This window comes from Ursus americanus, chromosome 8, assembly GCF_024610735.1.
Source record: "Ursus americanus isolate L20-20 chromosome 8, mUrsAme1.1.p, whole genome shotgun sequence".
NCBI classification, from domain to species: Eukaryota; Metazoa; Chordata; class Mammalia; order Carnivora; family Ursidae; genus Ursus; species Ursus americanus.
In genome coordinates, this window is record NC_142134.1 from 50490701 (window position 1) to 50512349 (window position 21649).

The window sequence follows — 21649 nt, forward strand, 5'->3', positions numbered from 1 at the left end:
TGGTAGGAGCCAAGGCTGAGCTGAAAGGGGAGCCCAGGAGCGTGTAATATTGGCGTCAGAGCCTTTGTGATACCCAACGATTTTTTTAAAAAGCACATCTAGATACCACTGCACATGTAAAAAAACAACAACAGAAAGAACTCACTTTTCTTGAACAATTTCTCTGTAGGTTTTGATGCTTTTCCTTCGTTCACTTGTTCCATCCTCTCCAGCCAGTAACTTCTCCATTTTCTTCCTTTCTTCCTCTTTCTTGATTAAGTCCTGAGAAGCACTTCTTCTACGGCTCTTCCAACGAGCCAGGTCCTAGGGAGGTGGGGGTAAGGGGTCGACAGAACATACTTCTACACGCTTGCACACAATTCCATTTCTACTCTTCAGAGCTGAGTGAGTGCAGACTATGGGCCCAGCACGATGTGAGGCCATTCCATTCCCACTCAATCCAGCTAAGTCTGGTGGGAACAGGAATGGGGAACATTCCAGGGAACATTCAGATATAGCCATATTACTCATAGCAGACCGGCACATATATTTAAACATGGTAATATGAACTACGCAATCATATTTCATGTCAGCTGCTAACTTTTAAAGTATTGCTTCACAGGGTACTGTAAGAAACTTCATTTCTTCCGATTTATGACCTGCACATTGTGAATGGACTTGCTGACAAAAGAATGGTAGGAATCAACCACAGACCGACACAATTTCCTCAGGGAAGGAACAAAAGGCAGAAATACTGATTTCCGGGACGCTGGAGTCAGGTGGGTGGGATTGCAGCTGTGGGAAAGGACCTCAGTACTACCTCCTCCACGCTTTGTTATCTTAGGTATGTTTGTCAGCCTCTCTACACCTAGTTTCCTGACCTCTAAAATGAGGATGACAATGACATGTGCTCTTCCCAGGGGCATATAAGGTGCCAACCGTATTGTTAACTGCTCGGTAAATGGTAGACCCGACTACTACCACATTTTATAGACTAACTTTTTTGACTGATGGTACAGTTAAGTCCACAACAGCTACCTCTGAGAGCTCTGTGAGGACCACATGCAAGAATCCATGCTAACCTCCCAGCATCCCCATCTTCGGGCTCTTCCCTGCCCTGGCTCTTGGCTCTCAGCACACAGACAATCACAAGGCCCTCATCAGGCCACAGAGATTTCCTTCCCTGGTTCTCATCCGGGCTCCCTCACTCACTAGCTGTGTGACTGTTGGTGAGTTACTTAGCTGTTCTGAGACTCATCTGTGGAACTGAGGACGATACTAGTTGCTAGCTCACTGAGTTACTAAGGAAACGGAAGAAATCCTACACGCAAGGCAGTTAGAACAGTGTCTGTGACTGGTAAGCTTCCGAGGTTGGCCATTACCGTTGCCATCAGCAGCAGCATTCTTATCCATCCCGATATATCATCCCGAAAGACAGTGCATCTTCAATTCTACATCCCATGCCAGGTGCCTCCCTTCTGCACCACCCCTCCCCGCTTTGCGGCCAGCCTCCTAGAGGGGGGCTTGCCCAATGCATGTCCCCGTCCTTCACCCTTCACCTTTCATGTTGCCATTAACCTTCCTTTAATTCCCACACTTCCTGTGTCCCTATTTGAAGTCCCCTAAGGGCTCCCTTCCCCTGCCTGGCTTTCAAGTCCCAGTCTGCCCGCCCCACTGACTTCCTGCTCCAAAGGGGCTCTAACCCATGGTGCCGGGCAGCCTCCCCGCTGCCCGTGGCCTTAGCCGGCACTCACATCTTGCCATTTGTCGTCCTCTTCCCGCAGCTGGTTATTTATCAGCTGCAGCTGCTCCTGGCGGGCCCTGCTGTGTGGCTGCACCGTGGCCTCCTCCTCACACCGCATGTCAAACATACTCGTGCTCCTGAGCGTGGAGAGAGAAGAGACAAAAATGGACCGGTGCCCGGGATGTGTCTACGCGTTCTGCCGCGTGGGGGCGCTACCGCGCCGGCAAAACTGCCCCTTTTCCCTCCGCAGCTCAAGACAGCAGCGCGATGCGGCATGTGGCGTGTTGCGATCCCCAGCCGGCAGCGGGCATGCTAGCACCCCCACCTTTTCTCCTTTTGCCGCCAAAGCCGAAATGTGACCATCTTTGCCTTCAGGGTGGCTACAGCAAGTCAATATAATTTTATACGTAGGTGCCGAAACATTTCGGAAGAGCTAGAAAAACGTATTTGGAGCTCTGGGCTCTTCTCACTTGGAAATGTATTAGGAAACAAAATGAAAAGAATTAAAATGTATAACGTGGGGGGAATTTATGGGCAAGGAGGGTGGCATTCCATGAAGCAAAACTTTATTACAGTAATTGCTTGTGTAAAGAGCTGTCTTACGTGCTTTCTACATGAAGGCAACTTCTCCACTTTCAAAAAAATCATCTAGCCTCAAGTCCAAGACAACCAACTTTTCATATTGTATTTTCTGAATTGTGGATGCATCCAAGAATTATGCATTAGTGATTCATATATTTGATGTGGTTATTTCTACTTCCTGTAAAAATGCCTATAAATTGGGACTGCAGTTGACAGCATGTTGGAATCAAGAAAATAGGGTATTTTATCATAAGATTAGGAATAAAATATATAAATCAGTATATACTTTGTATCCTAATATTCTCACAAGAATTTTACCTTATTTTTGTCAGGATACTTATGAATTTACTCTTTTACAAGAAAAAGGATAGGGAAAACAATTTTTTAAGCCCTTAGGCTGTACATATTATTGATATGTTCTATAGGAGTTTATTAAATGTTGGGTGAGATCACAGGGCCTTTTCTACGGTGCTTCCACAGACCTCTGTTACAGCAAAAGCTGAAGCAGCAAGATGAAAACAGAAATAAAAACCAGAGCAAAATCCTCCCTTTTTTCCCCCTCTCAAAGAAATGAGCTCTGGGACCAAGTGGGTTACACAGTCCAAAATCAAGAAATGGAGGTTCGTTGTTAAACTCTAAGAACAGAAGACTATGATAGTCCATTTTTGAAGCCAGCTTAACACAAAGAAAAAGAAAAGCCATGCACTTAGACGTCAATTAATTCTAGACATCATCGGTGACGTCCAAAATAGTTCTCCCCATGGGCAGACAATGACCAGCGGCAGCATTACTGGAGGCCAGCGGGGTCCTGAGCAGACAGCTCTCTGGAAGGGGAAGACAGATCCTCAATGCAATGGCTGCCCACCTTCATTCTGACGCATTCAAAATGAATCTGCATGAATCTGTTGGGTGCCTCTTCCTTCTCTCTAGGTGTTGGACTATTTAAGTCTGACCTAAGAGAGCTAAGACTGAAGCCCGTACTTGCAATCTGTCTTCCCCAAGAGTATTCGAATACTCTGACTGCACAGAAGGACTTTGACCTGAGGCTTCTATTGGCACAAATGTGACAAACCACCATGGGGAGCTGCCTCTGCATACTTGGTGGGTAGTGCTGACTGTGGCAGCCAGTCTTCCAGAAAGAGAAACTGCAGTCCTATAAGGGGGGAGGGGCTGCGATTTTTCATTTATTTTAGACTATTTATTAATGTTGTTTAAGAAAGATTTGGGAATTTGCAGAGGTAGGTAGAGAAGCCTTACCTCATTTTTTTTTTTTTTAAACATCATGGATGGAAATTCACTTAAGTAGGCTTTCCAGAAAGAGACCAAAATTCATTCCATTCCTGGAGCCAGGTCTTCTTCTGAAATCCCAGGAAAAAATGGCAGTCTTCTCCAAGATTTGGGATTTGGTTATGTCACTTGGAAAGAATGGGAGCAACGCCTTGAGAACTGCCTTCTTCTGTCCCGGGGTCCTATCTCTGTTTCCACCATTAAGTTCTAATGACCCTAGTCCAAATGTGGCTTAGTGAAATAAAAAGAGAAACTCTGGTTTGCCCTCTCATATACCAGGAAGTACTATTTTCCCCCAGAGTTCTTTTTTTTTTAAAGAAATTCCAGCAAACTGGCCAAAAAAGAAATAACCGAACTATGAGCCATGTCTCTATGCCATTTCAAAAAAAGGAACTAGGCAAGTTGAAAATTGATAATACTAGACAGAAAATGGGCTGAGTCACCATTCAGAAAATGTCCCTTACTTCAGAGGTTGGACTCAGCCTCCAAAATGAAGAAGTGTGTGTCTAGGGACAGGGTGGGGGATCCTGCAGGAGCCCAGGCTCCAGAATATTAATGTGACTCGCACCAAACATCTGCTCTCAGCCCCCGCCTTGTGCTATTGGGACACGGGGTCCCCGGCTGCTGAGCCCCAGAGTCTCTTGTGGTGGTGGGTTGGCATCTTTGAGGGCCAGGACAAAATCACCTCCAGGGGAGCCTGGAAATTGTTTCTGGGCCAGGTCGAAGGTGAGGGAATTAGGAATTAAACAGCCTCCAGCTCTCACGGTGCACAGGCTCCGTTGGTGGGGAGAGCCTTGGGACAGGAGGAGCGTGCACGTGAAGAAAAGGGCAAGAAGGTGAAACTATATCTACGGAAACATTCTTGGCTTGCTGGGAGGCGGAAATCTCTGTTTGCCTGTGTGGTAGGTCTGCCCCTGACCTGCATTTTCCTTAAAGGGCACATCTTTTTCTGATTGGGCTGTATTTTAAGAATGTGCCAGTTCTGAATAAATAGAGCCTGTGCCAATAATTGCCCTTAAAGGTTTTGAAAAAGGGAGAGAGTGGGGAAATAAACTAAACATATAGTAAATATCTACTTAAAAACGAAACTGCCAATATAAACTCTGCATTTTGCTCCCCACATGGCTTCATGTAAGTTGTGTCTACTCCCAAGAAGGAGATCTGGCACTTTGGCTACTGCTAGATAAGACCTCTGGAAAAGGAGCTCCTTTCACTCTTCTTCATCCACGAGGCTGCTTTTTGTAAATTTAGGGCAGAGAAGGGAGTCCCCACCTCCACTGCCTTGAAAAAAATCATTCACTTTTCCCGTGGGTGAGGTTTCATATTCAGGGGCAGGCAAGATTCCAACACTCTTTACCGTAGCTTCCTTTCTTCCATTTTCTGGGATTTCCCAGAGATCCGTCTTAGGCACACTGCACAGTGGCTTTGCATTGATAAAGAATAAATCCACCCCATCAAAATGTTTGCTAACCAAATCAGAGTAGCGCTTTGCCTATCCATCTTAGATAATCTTCCTTTCAGTGCATGGTAAATACTGCCACGGCCGATTTTAAATGTAATCACCAGGGCTCAGTTTTATAGACTACTTAACTCCATGCAGTCAGTCAAGCTCAGGGGGAACTTGGTTTTGAGACAGGACTGTGCTGCACCTCAGGCACGAAGCAATCAGAGATCGCACACTGGGAATATATGCTGGCACCTGAGGCAGCCCGCTTAGTGCCAGGACAAACCAAGCTGACATCTTGAATGCAGATGTGGAGAAGGTACTGGAAACAGTAACTTTGGGGCCCAGTTTCCTTGTCATTGGTGGCAATGATTTTTGTGTTTGCACCCTTATTTAGACTCCTCACTTGGTGACTTAAATGTCTTAGGTCCGTGTGTGCTCTTCTGACAGCCCAGACTTCCACCAGCACACAGACTGCTTCTCAGAGAGGAGGGACATCAGGCTCAGCAGGCCACTGAAGTTGGAATTAGATATTAATTATGTTTCTTAAAACACAGATTTACTCAACTCTGAGAAATTTAGGATTGTGCAAAGAAAATGTTTGCTTTGGATAATCTGTTTCAGAATGCTCGGCAGATGGGAAATCCGTTTCTGAAATGGAATTAGTGTGGTCACAAATGGGAGAGTGTTGGCTTCTTCTCAAATCTGGATGTTGAGGCGGAGGTAGGGAATGAATCTCCGAGAGGAGTGGAAACTAAGGAGCCGGGAGCGGAAGCCGAAGTCATGTTTGACATCTTGACCCCTTGCTATGCCACAGAAGTTGAACGCAACCCCAATGTTCTGGTCTTGAGTATCCCACAGTTTATATTACTCCAACCTGGGAGGAACTTGGGCTTCTGAATCTATAATTAGTGGTTTAGGGTTTGTTTTCTTAGCTCAAAAAGATATGGCCATGAGAATGACTTGCTTCATTGTTAACTCCAAGCCCTAACATATCAAGAATTAAATGTAAAACGCAGAATAATTCTGTGGCTCAGAAGGGGTACCAACATCCAGACCGTAAGACCAGCCTCCCCATGCCATGTCTATGAAAAGCAAATGTTAAGTTGAAGCAGCAGCTGTGTATTAGAATCATGCTTGAGTTACTCTTTCATTCATCTCTCCTGCACAGAACATATGTTCTGCATTCCGACTTCAAGTGCTTTTCCGAGGCTGCGTGAGTCAGTTAGCTGCTCAGTTCACCGTTGCATCAATTGCATTTCAATTAGTGGTAAGTATGGGAAGCATGCAGTTTAATCTAGTCATTAATGGATTCCTACAAACACAAGACAACTTACTCTGCGTCATCAGACACAGGAGTTCTCGGACTGTATCTACAAGACCAAATACAAAATTAGAGGATGGGTAAGACAGAAGATTAGCTCTGTAACCAAGCTGGCAATAAACATTGCCGGTGACATATTTGCGTGCCAAACCTTTTTTTGTCGATCACACTGGAAGAGAAGTGTCGTTACACAATTAGCAATATTTATTAACTGCTGGAAATGAAAGAACAGTCTTACATTGCTAAAGAAAGCAAAACGTGTATTAAAACACAGAGGAGGAATGAAAATAATCCCCATGCTACCCACAAAAAGATTCTGTTCAATATAAACACAAGGCGGCTTAGGTGTAACCCGCAATGTTTAGAGAAGGCAATTTAAGAAGAAAAAGAAAAAAAAAAAGCCGAACCTGTATTATTGTCGCTCACAAACAGTTAAACTGTTCATGCCTTTATGCTCGGCAGTAATGGGCTGTAATGGACACCCAGCATAGAAGCACACGCTTACTGACCCTTTCCCTGATGTGTTAATGCATTTGCACAAATGACATCAAAGAGCGTTTCTGCAGTTTTCTGAAAGCAAACCAGAGCTCCAACCAGAACCCCATCAGTGCCTTCCGCATGCATTTGACAAAAACCACAATTCCTAGAAAACTGGCAGCCTTAATCAAAGCCAGACTGGGATAATATTCCATAACTTGAAAAACCAAAGTTTTCCTTTTTACAGTCTTTTACATTCTTCTGATGATTCAGATCTACAAAGCTGTACCTTCTGCAGGACAGACACTTTAAATTTTAATGTGTCTGATAAAGCAAAGAAAAAGGTTAAATTAGAAAAAAGAAATTAGGACATTACAAGGGCATATTTTAAAGCACATTTTAAAAAAGCAGCTCCCATAAATGACTCTCTCTTCAGCAGAGGGAAATGTTAAGAGAAGGTTCTTACCTATGCCCTCACACGCTGTTCATTTCTGCACTCTGATGGTGGACAAAGAATTATTTGAGCGAAGAAAAAAGGTCCTGCTTTCAGTTTCCAGCAAATTAAATTTTGTGGTTTTCAGCAAAAATTACCTAGTCTCGTGTTCAGTTTCATAACAGTTTATGGGGAAAAGAGTCACTTCTAGAGTTGTCTTCCTGTAATCTTAGGGAAAACACCCTGGAATGCTTGGGTGCATACCCACCCACCCTTCTCTCTTCCCCGCTCTTATCACTCGAGAACAGTCTGCATTCATGCATTCATTAATAATTGTTTTCGTTCACAGTGAAGGCAACCAAAACAGTGCAAGACCCAAAGTCTCTGCTGAAATGGCCAAAATGTTTGTGGGTATTTCTCTTCTGGCAGTTAAGACTCATTTTCTGTTTCTCCAGGGAATAGTTTCAGAAGGGGCTAAAGTTTAATCTAATACACTCAATTTTCTAAAAACACTACTGCATTTAGAATCAATGACCAATGGATTCCTCCACAGTCAAGGGAGAGTGCATGAGCAGCTAGTTCTGAAGACTGGACCAATGTTTGCCAATTAATAGGCCTACTGGAATAGGCTTATGCAAATCCAGTGTTTTCTAATTTATCTATGGACGAGAGCAGGGAAGTTATGCCTAGTTAGCCTAGAAACAATCAACTCATGGTATGTGTTTTATGTCATTTTATGTCTCTGAATATTTTTGTTAATGTTTTATTGAAGTATAATATATATATAATATAATATATATAATATATATTTTGTATATAATATATATAATCTATAATATATATAATATAATATATATTCTGTATATAATATATATATACAGAAGGGGCACCTATCACACACATATTCCTCAATGAATCTGTGAAACCGAGACATACCCAGGATTGGTGTCGAGTGTTTTGTACTATATAAATGGACCCATATAGTATGTATTCTTTTGAGTTTGGCTCCTTTGGCCCATTTTGGTGATGAGATTCAGCTACATGTTGTTGCTGCATGTAGGATATATCTGAATTTAAACTGCCTCTACACAAAATACTTAACAGCATTTCATGGAAATCTCTGCCAACAAATGTAGATTTACACTAAAGTGTAAGCTCCGTGAGGGCAGGGATTTTTCTTTTTGGGTTCCCTGAATAGTGACCAGATGAGGCCCTCAATATTTATTGAGTACTTATTGGATGCTCTGGAAATTGAAGAGAAAAGAACAGCTTAGTCTCTGAAGATAACCTTCATTCACCCTTTTACTATACACTCATGGACTTCAGGAATTTCCTCCTGATTTGTTAGTTTTAAGAGGGCATCAATTTAAGCAGGACTGCCTTTGCAGTTAAGGAGAAGATAATTAGAACTTGGGCTTCAAATGACTTTCTCCATTGTCCTATGGGAAACCGAAAAGTAAAGGTTCAGTTAAAAAATCACTAATAAAGAGATTTTTAAAAAATACAAAGTAGGTGAGTCAATAGGTACAAAATTGGCCAGACAAATCACAGTTGGCATAAGCATCCCACCAGAAAGAAAAAAGAAAAAGAAATGAAAAAGCAATGAATAAAGTTTAATTTTGAGGGTAGGGATGTTTAGAAAGATAAAGAGAATATTCTATGCATCTATTTCATGTATGTAACTTTCAGCACTAATAAAGCATTTTAGGATCAATAATTAGCTGGTTCTATACTTCCGATTGCAAACCGGCATAGCTTCATTTGAAGTGAGAAGGGAAAAAATGGGTTTCCTGCTCATTTAAAATTATCCCCTAGCACCCAGCCCCATGTTTTACACATAGTAATTACTCAATAAACAGTTGTGGAAAAGAAACATGAATTCCCAAGGCGTATGCTCACTCAGTCACACAACTGTGACACGCCGTTCATGTGACCACATCTCCTTCTGCTCAAACTAGCCATTCATTCTCCTTTGGATCTAAAGAGACCTTTCTCTCAATCACAAATAGAGGGACAGGTACAAGCGACAGGGAATTCATCAGACTGCCACCGTTTCCTCTAGTAACCTGTGCAGGCAATGCACCGGAGGGGGTCCCCGGCTTTCTGCTCAGACCGAGCTGGGTCTGAACGTTGGACCTGTAATTACCAGCGGTGTGGACGTGGGCCTCGGTGTCCTAATCACAATATGCAGATGAAAATCCTTCCTCTCAAAGGTCGTATGAGGAATAAGTCAATGGGAAAGCACCCAGAATGTGTAGGCAGCCATGGGCCCCACTTCCTTCTTCCCTTTCATGCTCAGTTGCTTTAAAGCAGCCCATGACCCTGGGCCACACTGTGTCAGGGTATCTGGAAAGTGAGTGAGGGCAGATCTGTCAGTCCCTCTGTCATGAGCCAGCTCTGACCGGCCCTGACCAGCCGGGATCCGCGTGGGATCCACACACCCACACCTCTCTCCGTTGCCCCACCTGTGAATTGCCAGAAGGTGAGCTAGAGGGAGCGGCCACCCTTTGAAAGGGCTGCACAGCGCTCTGCACTATAAACCAGAGCAGGAATAGTACCCCTGCTTCCAGAAACCAGTGTGACAACGAGGCTCTGCGACAGTAGTAGTAGGAGTCAGAGGAATATAAGGATAGATTAAATCCAGGTCATCAAGATAGCTAGGATCTTAATTTTAAAATTTGGGTGTTACTTAAGGTTTTCCCTGCTCCCCATCTTCCCCTCTGACCCGCTACGTTCAAGGTCCTCGGTGAAGCGGAACCCAATCATTTCCTGTTTTCTAGTGGATCCCGTAATTATGCAAAACACCTCTCTTTTATTCTCCCTAGATCTGGCAGACCACACTTTTAACAAAAACGCATCACTCTTATTAAATAGTAACAGAAGCTTCAACATACAGTACTTTTAACTACAAACTTCAGTTTATTTCCTTACTCGTTTTTTTTTTTAAGATTTTAATTTATTTATTAGAGTGACAGACAGAGATAGTGAGAGAGAGCACACAAGCGGGGAGGAGAGGGAGAAGCAGTCTCTCCAGTGAGCAGGGAGCCTGACGTGGGCTTGATCCCAGGACCCTGGGATCATGACCTGAGCCAAAGGCAGACACTTAACTGACTGAGCCACCCAGGTGCCCCTCCTTACTTGTTCTTTTAAATCAAGTCATAGCATGGAATAGACATCTTACCTCTAGAAAGCACTGAGTGTTTGCTAATGTTGAAATGAAATGAAATTACAAATTGATAAGTGGCATACATCTTCTTTGGACCTGAAGACCCTCCTGGAATCAAAGTGAAATCAAGTAGGTCAGAAAGAAGTTCAATTCCTTTACCTGAGGGCTCCTGTACGAGCTAGGAAGAAATAAAAGAGTTACCCACTTAGGCGGCCCACAAGATGAGTCAGAAAAAAGCATGTTGAACCGGAAAACTCACAACTGCATCTTCTTTCCACACCTGCTTATATGCAAAAAAGGTAAAAAAAATTCTTGGCAGACTGGGAAAATTTTTATCATTCTATTTCCACAAGCAGTCGCGGGTAAGTGGCACTGAGGTACCATAAGGCGTTAATAACATACTCAAAGCATCTATGAAGGCTCAGAGCAGAGAAGCAAAATCACAAAGGCTCAGGAAAATCTTCTGACCTCTTATCTTTCAATGGAGGACCCTTGGCAGATTCCTCCACATCCTGTCGCTTTGCAAATGGAACTGGAAGGAACTGGTTTACATTGGCTCCAACGCGTCTAAGAGACATCCCGGTTCTCCTGACCATCATGTCATCTTTTTGTGAATCATACAACTTTCCTTGGCCTTTCAGTCCACCGCCACTCCAGGCAGGAGCTGTCATCTTCTCCGAGCTCTCTTCTGTCCCCAAAGTCTTGCGTTCAGAGGCCGGGGGACACAAACTAGGGCAACATTCAGTCCAGCCAGTCAAGGCCACTTATTGCTAAAGATGCTTCCAGTAGCATCACTCACTGGCATCAGCCCAAGCCGGAAGAAGCCAATGTCCACGGAGGCAGCGGCACACATAGCAACTGAGTATTAATACTGGGGGCCTCCATCATGCAACGGGTACTTACACCAGAACGGGTTTCCCTTTTGGGTTTTCATGATTCCCGAGAACGAAATCTGGCCAGCACCCAACCACATGCAAAGGCTCAAATCTCTACCCAGGGACGGCACTGAGAGCAGAGCTCTGGCTCTGGGATGGGTGCATACTTTTAAGTGACTGAATTCCACGCCACATCAGTCCTCAAGTGCATACTGTGGCTCTAAGCTGTTTTCTGGGAACGCAACAGCCACACACAGCAGAGGCCGCACACCCTGGAATGCAGGCAAGCGCTCACAGTGGCTGGCCGCTCTCCTCGGATCTTGCAGTCTTTGGCGGCATCTCAGATTCTCTTTGAGCAACTCCTTCCTTCTCTTCTTTGCCATCCTGTGGCAGCTGTTTGCACGTCGCTGAAGCCAGAGAGGACAGCTTTACTGCTAGGGAAGAATTCACACCCAAGGCCTTGACCCCACCTGTCATCCTTCACCTCCTGGGAAGGGAGGGAACGCTCCTCACCTTCCTCTGTGCCTGGGCGCTCGCTCAAACCGCAGACGTGCTCCTCCTGGGTCTCCAGCACAGGAGCCAGGCGCGAGACTCTTTTGCAATAGTCATCTATGCCAGAATTCACTATTCTGTTGATAATCAAGTCACATTGGTAGCAAGAGAGAAGAGGAAAAAGAATTATGAAAGGACACAACAAATGTTGTTGAGACTGAGAGATTAAGAAGAGTTCAGCGGCTCTCATTCCAGAAGCTGGTTAGTGAGGATGACATACTCAGATGCAGATAATGGAAGGTGAGCCCCAGAGAGGGCCTAAGAAAAGTCAGAGAAGGCTGGCAAGACCCTGTCCCCATGGGGCTGAGTGATGGTCCCCTCATTAGTCAAGGACTAGTGCATGTTTACTAATTTCTTACCCCCACCTCCTCCACCCCAGGTCCCCATCAGCCTCTGAAGCACCAACTGTATTTCTGGTGTGCTGGGATTACTTATATCTACAGCCTGCTACCCTCCATGCTGTCAGCCACAGTACTGGATGAAAGACACCCCTCTGTATGTCATGGACCATTCACTGTTTCCTTTGGATTTCAAGGACAAAGCACAGACGAGACGTCTTAAGCATTTCCTCTTGCCATGGAGAACGTTACTTTGCTCCCACCATGCAGGTGGAATGGAGGTTCCCAGGAGAGTCCAGAGGCTTATAAACCTCCCATACCTGCTTTCTGGAAGACAGACCAGCCCATAGAACCGAACCCCCAAAAGAGGACTTGGGAATTCAAAGCTGGAAGGCCTCCAATGAGGATGAGAACTGGTGACAGGCCTACATGGGCTTTTCCCAGGTGATCCCTCACACATTTGGATGGCGATTCAGCCAAGGAAACGCTTGACTCATAGGAACCCCAAGAGAGGAGTCTTTCTCCATTCACGATTTATTATACAATTTTTTCTAAGTAGAGGAGGAAAGAGAACTTTCCTTTCTTTTTTGTCTGCCTCAATGTCCAAATTTGAACTAATGATATTAATAACTATTTTTTCCTCCCTCCATGGGATAAACTGATTTTTATCAATGTATCTTTAGAAGAAACACTAGGGTATCATTAAAACATTCCATCGAGTTCATTTCAGTATTTCCAACTAATAAAATAGTGCTTAATGCAGCCGCGGGAAAAAGGGTCCTTCGCCAAGATTACTGGCATTCCCAGGCAGTGATTCTGGGGACAACAGGATCAAAATGGACGCCTGCCATTAACTTTCACACACATGCTCCTCCCCAGGGTGACCCGCTAACGTTACTTCTCTGCCAACCGGCCAAAGGGCCTGTGAAAACTATGAGATCGCCGGAGGTTTCTGACATGAGCTTCGGCAGACCCTTTCAAAGCCGCAGTGGCTCCCATGCAGACCTTGCGCGCAGATGGAGGAAAATACCTGTGGTCATTTTGTGGCTTAAGCGTTTGGTCTTTTGCTAAACTGGCCGTGGCCGTGGAGGAAGGGGAGAGAGAGTCCTTTTCAGTCTCGCTGCCACGACTGAGGACTTCTTGTATGTCCTCCCGAGGCCCAGCCTGGCCGATGCTGAGCCGCTTCCATCTCTGCTGATCTATGTCTGTCACGGGTCCAAAGTGCACAAACTTCTGCCGTGGGCTGGAAGCTTTCTGACAGGCCCTGGCCTTGCGGCTGGCAAAATCATCACGAATGGCAGTTTCTGCTTTAATTTCTGGTGAAGGCTCAGGGGCGCGGATGGGTTCAACATCTCCGTCCCTAGTCAGAACCAGACATGAGTTCCAAAGATTTCTAAGGCAAGTGCAAATTAATAAGACTTTTTTTTTTTTGAATACTAGATTTATGAAAAAGACTTCTATGGCTACAGCAGAACTGCTTGTCCATTCACCAATCAAACAAAAGAACGATCATTGTCTTGCCTAGGAAAATAGGGCTTTAAACTTCTATGGTTTTCAAAATATCACTTCCAACATCATAAATGATGGCATAAGAAAATCTTAGGTGAAATAATGAAAATTCATTAAAAATCAAGTTTAAATTCCTTATGGTAAACAAGCCTATCAAAATAACCATTCATAGTAGTTGGCTCAATTAAAGAGGATGTTTTCATCATCCAGTGGCTTGTAAACTTTTGGTATTAATAACTTACAACTCATGCAGAATATGCTATGTTTTGAGAGGTATTTTTTCTCCAGCCATGAGAATAAAAAATGATAGAAGGATAAGCATTTGATTCCTTCCAAGTTTAATAATACCACTGCCAGGGGAAAACTCGGGAAAAACATGACACACCTCGTCTTTCCTGACACTTTCAGTCTCTCCCACGTCTCCAAGTCAGCTTCGGTGATATCGGAGACCGTGACAAATCTTGGAGCCTCTCGGTGAGGGGTGAGGTGGCCCTGAATTCTCCGCTGAGCCAGGTCATCCCTGTAAAGATCTGGCACCTTCCTCACTCCCTCTTCTGCCGGTTCGCTCTCCTGAGTCCGAGTAATACATGTCACCACTGACTTCACCTCTTCTGTTTGGCCCTGGTTTCTGTCAATTTTATCCAGGCCCCCACATCATTGGAAAAATCAGGTTCAAGGAAGGGGAGCAGACAAACAGAATGTCAAGCAAGGAATTTCAGAGGCTAAGGACAGAAGGAAATGATGGGGCACCTTTCCCTTTCCCAAAAAATATGGAATCAATTGGAGCCTTGATTCCTTTCGCCTATGCACCCTTCTGACACTGTAATGAGATGGAGCTTTTTCCACCAGATGACAGTCTCTAGTTTAGGAAGAGAAGCCAGGGCTTGCTGAAAGACTATTAAGAATGGTAATGAGATTTCGGTTTGACAGTAATGATGCCCAATTCCCACACTATTCAAGTTACTATAATGAATTCAAGTTTTCTGATTGAATCCCTGAGCCCTTTTGGAATGTCTTTTACCGCACCAGTAAAACGTTAGTAACGAGCTCTGCATGATCCAAGTTCTAGGATTAGTTTGGAGATAGCTGGAACGTTGTTCACATATTAAATATCTCAACCATAAACTCACAACTGCCAGAAAGTACATTTAAGTCAATTCCAAATAGAAAGTGTCGACCTTCAAAATCAGTCTCTGCTTGCTGATAGCGCCGGCTGGGTTTGGGTAATGTAAACTTGAAGATTAAACAGACTGTATCCTCTTCACCTGTATCCACTTCATGCACAGTCAATACCCATTTGTTTCTTGTGTTAATAACTAGTCACCTTTATCGATGTTAAAATTGATATTTTCAACTGTTCTCCCAAGAAGTGGATGTTAGGTGGCTTAATGCGGACAATGCTACCATTTAAATCAAAGCTGTGGGGGCGCCTGGGTGGCACAGCGGTTGAGCGTCTGCCTTCGGCTCAGGGCGTGATCCCGGTGATCTGGGATCGAGCCCCACATCAGGCTCTTCTGCTATGAGCCTGCTTCTTCCTCTCCCACTCCCCCTGCTTGTGTTCCCTCTCTCGCTGGCTGTCTCTATCTCTGTCGAATAAATAAATAAAATCTTTAAAAAAAAAATAAATCAAAGCTGTGGCATCGTATGCAAAAACATTTGATTGCATTAAAAGTCAATTTCTAACTAAATATGCTTCCTGAGATAGAAAATCTCAAAAATCTACATGAAGAGGACTATTTGCTTTTAAAAAAGATATCCAAGCTGGAAAACCAAGACATATTCTTTTGTTACCTGGATGATGTGGTGTCTTTGCAGAGCATACAAGTTAGGAGGGCTACAGAATTTTCTGTTTACTTTTTTAGTTTGGGGGAAGGGAAGAAGGAAGGGCAGAGGCAAGAGTCACTAGGGGCCTTCCCTTCTTTCATCAGTTCTTTGATGCTCTCTAGAGAGGTCATGGGCCATCCCAGACTCTGAGCCATGTCCCCAAACACAGAGTCAGGTGACAACAGACAAACGAGGCTGGAAATACCAGGAATTAAAATTGCATGCAAGAGAAAGGAAAAAAGGGAGATACAAAAGTGACTCCTTTTCCTAACTCAAGTTGCCGATCCCCATCAATGTGCCTTGATGCTAGTCAATTGTCCAGAAGTCTTTGTTTCATGTGCAACAACAGATCCCTCCCACAAGACCCTCCCAGAATGGTTTGTTACAAGTCATGCCAACAAGAACAGCATGGAGTGAGAGTCTCCCGAAGCTATAGTGTGTCCTATAAAAAAATCATGCCAGGCTTCTGCTCTCTAACCCCTGTTCTATATCCAGGGATCATCCACCAGTTTTGCACCTAGTACTTTCCAGAACAACAGCAACAACAACCATTGACCACTCTGCTGAGCTCAGTGACTGTCCAAAGAACTATTTGAATTTTGTAAAACACAGTTAAGAGGTTTATATTCTTCATTCAACAGAATTTACAAGCCTCTTAAATGAGGGGCAAAGAGATGGCAGTTTGATGATGCAAATCTCTGATTTTGGTGTAAGGAAAAAAATACAAGAATGATCAACTCTGTGTGATGAGATTTAGCAAGCTGACACTTTCAGTAAAATCATATCCCTCCTAGGATAAAAATCACTGGCCAAAACCCATTTCACTACAATTTCCCTTTCCCAAATTAAGAGGATGGGGAAAAAGCTGGGCGAAGGAAACTCATTCGAAAACAATTTCCATAATAGAACAAATAGAAGTGTACTATACTTTTGAGAAGGTTTTTTTTGGTTTTGTTTTGTTTTTTGTTTGTTTTTTTGCTCCACGCCCAGTGTGGAGCCCAATGCAGGGCTCAAACTCATGACCCTGAGATCAAGAGTCAGATGCTCAACAGACTGAGCCACCCAGGCACCCCGGTTTTGTGTGTGTGTGTGTGTGTGTGTGTGTGTGTTTAATGAGAAATAACCATCATTAAATATCTAAATGATTTTGTTGCTGTGTGGAAATAAAGAGCAAGACTCTTTTTTTCTCCTCCCGATATCTAAAAGGATCTAATAAGAGAAAAGAGCCTACAGCTAAGTCATGACTGTTTTCGGCTTCCTCTGAATGGACTATAGCAGGCTTGGGCGGTGGCTGCCCCGATCGGCAATGGCACATGTCTGCCTGTGCCAATAATGCCAATGATTTGTGGTGATGTGCCCACTGGAACGCAAAGTTTAGTAAATTAAGCCCTATTTTGGACATGGCCATCCTACTGTCTGCCACTACATTTAGGGAGACTGGATATCAGGAGATCCACTTCAAAATAAACCACCATTACCGATTACTTGTAACTGGGAAAAGAAAGAAAGGAATGGGGGCCTATGGCATAAGTCACCTTCACTTAATTATGCTCCCTCTCTCACTCACACAAACACACACACACAGTGCACACCTTTTATATTCTAGACTTTTCTTTTCTGAAATTCCCTTTGAGAGCTGTTTGCTGCTCTCTGATTTCTCTGTCTCTCTTTTTCGGAAAGGCCCATAGAGGAGCTGGTTCAATGGCACTGCTGGCTTGGTCTGGTTCATCCTTGCTCTCCTTGCAGCAAAGTCATCTTTCTCAAGATCTGGCCGTCGACACCGAATTTCCTCTTCTGACTCTGAATCTTTGCCACGTTGGTGGGTCAGGAAAGGGTTTTCTTTGCGAAGGACAACGCCACGAACAGCTTCTTTCTCATTACTTAATTGCTTGTGACTGATGGAGCAAAATTAAACAGAACTCTCCATGTGATCAGACCAAAGGCTTTTTTAAATTCCTATCTCCAGACACACAAGTGTGTTGTTAGTGAAAGTTCTTCTCAATATCGTTAGTTTAGATGACATCTGCTAGCTATTTTAGTCCAGAGTTGTAGCATAGTTAGGGTGGGTTTTAAAACCTTGAATTTAGCCAGCTACTAGCAATGCTAAAAAGTCATTTAATTGACAGGGCCCCATCAGCATCAGCAATGCAGGATCCTAAATGGCTCTGAGAGGGACAGTCCAAACTCTTGTCATGAAATTGGGAAGAGTAGAAAGCTTTTGGTTGTTCTTTTTTCTTTAGCACATGTACCCAACAGGTACCCAATTTGTATTTGAGTGATAGGGCAACAATGGGAGCCACCAAAAAACTGATCTGGGGGAAGCTAACGCATGCAGCTGTGTGACAGCAAACCTAGACTATGTACCCAATTGCAAAGTGTGAGGAAGGTCTTTCTGCAGAGCCGAGCTAACCTGAAGCATCTGGAAGAGTTTATGACCATTCACGGGATGGACCTGGGGCATAAATGCTTCTCTGGCCCTGCACCCTCCCACGAGCGGCTCTGTCTTCGATCTTCTACCCCAACGACGGTCCACCTCTCAGCTCTTTCTCGTCATATGCTAGATGTCAAGTAAATTGCGGTAAAACATTTTGCCAAATGGCTAAAAAATCAATACTTTGCACTATTTCCATTTTCAAAGAGATACTGAAGACCTCAAACTTTTAAATTCCTGAATGCGGTTTAATGGTGGAATATCAAGACTTTTTACTTAGTTTTGTTTTCTTTGTTTCCGTTGGACGCACGTGGGATAGGAATAGGGTCGAATTGTGTCCATCTGGTATTCACACAAACTCCTCTTTCCCTGCTCAAAGGATCAGCCTTGCTTCTAAGTAATTATTATTCTAAGTAATAATAAAATGTTAACACTTTAAAAAATCATTTATTATCTTCTCGTTTCATAAAGATAAGTAAATAAAATATCTTGACTCCTAATGCTCACCTACTTTGTATCCAATTTCTAAGAGAGAATTAGGAGCAAATTCTTCATCCCCAAAGGACAACTCATCTCAGAAACGAAGAAGGAGGAATTAGCGTAGCTCGGAGCGAAATGAACAATGAGACTCTGTACCCTGATCCAGCAGGCAGCCTGCTATCTGCTGCTCTGCTCCATACTGCTCCTGAGGGGGCTACACTTAAGACTCTAGCAGGCCCTCACTCCATCTGACTTTTTGGAAAACCAAATTGTCACTAATCATGCCCAGAAAATTCCTTCTTCTCACTGCTGCCATTGCCCTCAATAAAAACTTAAATAACAGAATTTGGAAGTGGTTGGCAATGTTTTGCTCCCCGAATAAATGTATTTCTTAAAATACAAAATTCTGCCCTCTGAGTTGAACACCTGACTCCCAGTGTCCTGCCTGACCACTCCCGGACAGCATTCATGCTCCTCGCTGCCTCCTTAGCCAATGCGTCTGGCAAGTACCAACCGGTGTTGGTTGACTATGGCCATAAAGAATGGCCAATGGAAATCACAAGCCACTGAATTCATGGCTTCAAAAAGGCATTACTTAAAAAGCACAATGTTGATGATAAAGTGGCTAACGATTATTGAGCACGCATTATTGGCTAGAATTCCTTCTGAGTGTTAGTTCATTTAAACCCAATACCAACCCTGCAATGTTAGCATTATTAGCATCGCCATTTTAAGAGAGTAGAAACTAGGTTCTAGGTTCAGAAATTTGCCCAAGGTCAAAGAGCCAGGGCTTAAGTTAAAATTCAAACCCAGGCTGTCTGGCTCCAGAGGTTCTGTTTGTAACCACTATACTCTCCATGAAACAAAACACCGGGCCAGGAACAGTATTGAAAGCAGAACATCATAGAAAAAGTAAGGCATTATCTGGGGCACCTGGGTGGTTCAGTTGGTTAAGCAACTGCTTTGGCTCAGGTCATGATCCTGGAGTCCCAGGATGGAGTCCTGCAGAGGGCTCCCTGCTCAGCAGGGAGTCTGTTTCTCCCTCCTACCCTCCCCCCTCTCATGCTCTCCCTCTCTCATTCTCTCTCAAATAAATAAATGAAATCTTTAAAAAAAATCAGGCATTATCATGAGTATGGTAGCAGGAGAAAGAGAAGCATTTTGCTTACTAAATAAAGGGATCCTGTGAGTTGTGCTTAGACTGGAGTTGTGATTTGCATCGCTGGTCACAGACAGCAATGGTCTGCTAGGATTAATGATAGCAGAATGCTCACTAATCATACCTTACAATGCTTGCACAGCACTTTACAGTTTACAAAGCGCTTTCAAACTCATTATCTCATCTCAGCGGATCCGACTCCAAGTTCGGCGGGGGGGGGGGGGGGAGGTGGGGGGGCGGGGGGAACGGACCCCTAGCTTAAACCTCTTATTTTCAAAAGCAGCACTCTTTTCATTTTTTTTGACCAGGGGTCATGGGTTACCATATCCCCCCCAACTCAGGCAGAATCCTTTAGAATAAAATATATGCATTTATGCAAATGACCATGCCAATTTGTGATGCCAATTTGAGCAGGGAGAATCTGGTGTTCTCTGGATCACATGAGCCCAAGCCAGGCTACAGATTCCCTGGGGTGTTTCTTTTTAGGCTAAATGCCCAGCACGGCAGCACTTGTTTCAAGTGATCTCAATTTAGATGCGTGGACTTCAAAAAAAAAAAAAAAAAAGTGAAGAAAGCTTTCTGTATCACTGGTCACTGAAAGCCACTCCCTGCCCACTTGAAAAAAAAAAACAAAGCAGTCACAATGACCGATTTTCCGCTACTTGCTTGAATCCTGTAAATTCAGAGTCTCAAGGCAGACTCAGAAAAAGAGGAAAAAAGATAATAACACAAAATCTGAACTGGTACTTTTGGCCGTGCAGTAATACATACGGTGCATAAGGCAGATAGGACTGTGTTCACAGATGTCCAGTTACTAAAATTTTTAAGTAGCCTTTTATAAATGTGCTTTTCTTTCTTTCTTTCTTTTTTTTTTTTTTTTGAAGGACCTTGAGGGCAGTCTGTTGTCAAGCTTCAGCATGTTCTACTTCAGTTTTCAACGATTCTCCCTCTCTGAGCAGCTAGTGTATTTCAGATACGCTAACCTTCACGACAACCCTGTACGATAGGGATTCTCATGTCTACCTGGTAGAGGAGAATATTGAGGCTTCTAGCTCCAATCATCTGAGTTTAGGTAAAAGAAGTGAATTTCAGGGGCAGACTCAGGTTATCTGGCTTGATAGTTCCTTGGTTGACACTTCTATTTTTTCAAGCCATTCATAGATGAGGCACTTTGGGAAGGTGGGGCTGCTGGGTGGGCACAGCTCACTGCTTCACTCAGAAGGAAGACAGCTCAGCGTGAAATGAGAAATGCCCAGCCCTGTCTCTAGCCTGGCAACCATCCGGCCTCATCTAAAACAAGTAAAGCTATCTCGGTAGCAGAGGTTATGGGCTCGAGGCAGGTGAGGAGGAAACAAAAAGCTCTTGTCTCAAAGTTAGATGTTTCAAAGGGAACGAGATAATGCTTGAAAAGAAGGAAGCACTAGCATTTTCTTTCACCCCCTTTCACTTGGTAACACACAAGCAACCAGCTCAGACTGGCAGCCAGTCTGTTCTATTGAAAGAAACTGGGCTTCCTGAAGGGCCTGGTAGGCCTCCCGGGAATGTCAGGGGCAACACCAGAAACCTCCTGGCTCACCCGGTGTCCGCACAGTGCGGCCACAGCGAGAGTCACAGAGGCCCCTGCAAGCTACGTGTGTGTCTGGTCCTGAGCCCCATGGATCCGTTCGGCAGCAACCAGCGACACGGTCATCTGCTGAGCAGGGGGTGTAGAGAAATGCGTGTCTGGCACTTAGCTGCGTCCACTCTTCCTCTAAAGATTTCGAAAATGTCTATTGTTCCTTAGAGGGTTTTTTTGCCCTCTGTAATTAATTACTATGTGGTTGAGAAGATCCACAGACCAGCAGAAAAGACTGAGTGCTGAAACATATGAAAACAATTAGAAAAGAAGTACAATCACGTGAAACCTATAATTCAGTTAAAAAAAAAAAGTTTATTTCTCCAATGGGAAACACCAAGTAAGAGAACTCAAATCTCCATGGCATTTTAATTCAGGGGAAGTGAATCTTGGTTCCCATTTTATCCTCTTAAAAACAAGAAATCTTGGC

General features: G+C 43.9%; 1 protein-coding gene across 25 annotated transcripts in view; it reads right to left on the reverse strand.

Moving 5' to 3' along the window:
* The window catches only part of LIMCH1 (LIM and calponin homology domains 1), a 320508-nt gene that overhangs the window by 56151 nt on the left and 242708 nt on the right, over positions 1-21649 (reverse strand). For 10 of the 25 annotated variants that reach the window (XM_087864172.1, XM_045816044.2, XM_087864170.1 and 7 more), the window contains 9 exons: positions 17127-17429; positions 14096-14338; positions 13232-13561; positions 11825-11940; positions 11607-11718; positions 10905-11165; positions 6374-6409; positions 1734-1860; positions 146-303 (listed from right to left, as the gene is read on the reverse strand). In XM_087864172.1, the coding sequence (XP_087720298.1) occupies positions 146-303; positions 1734-1860; positions 6374-6409; positions 10905-11165; positions 11607-11718; positions 11825-11940; positions 13232-13561; positions 14096-14338; positions 17127-17429 (1686 nt within the window). The remainder of the gene's footprint in view (positions 1-145; positions 304-1733; positions 1861-6373; positions 6410-10904; positions 11166-11606; positions 11719-11824; positions 11941-13231; positions 13562-14095; positions 14339-17126; positions 17430-21649) is intronic. The other 15 variants (XM_045816057.2, XM_045816055.2, XM_045816049.2 and 12 more) reach the window with 3 other exon arrangements.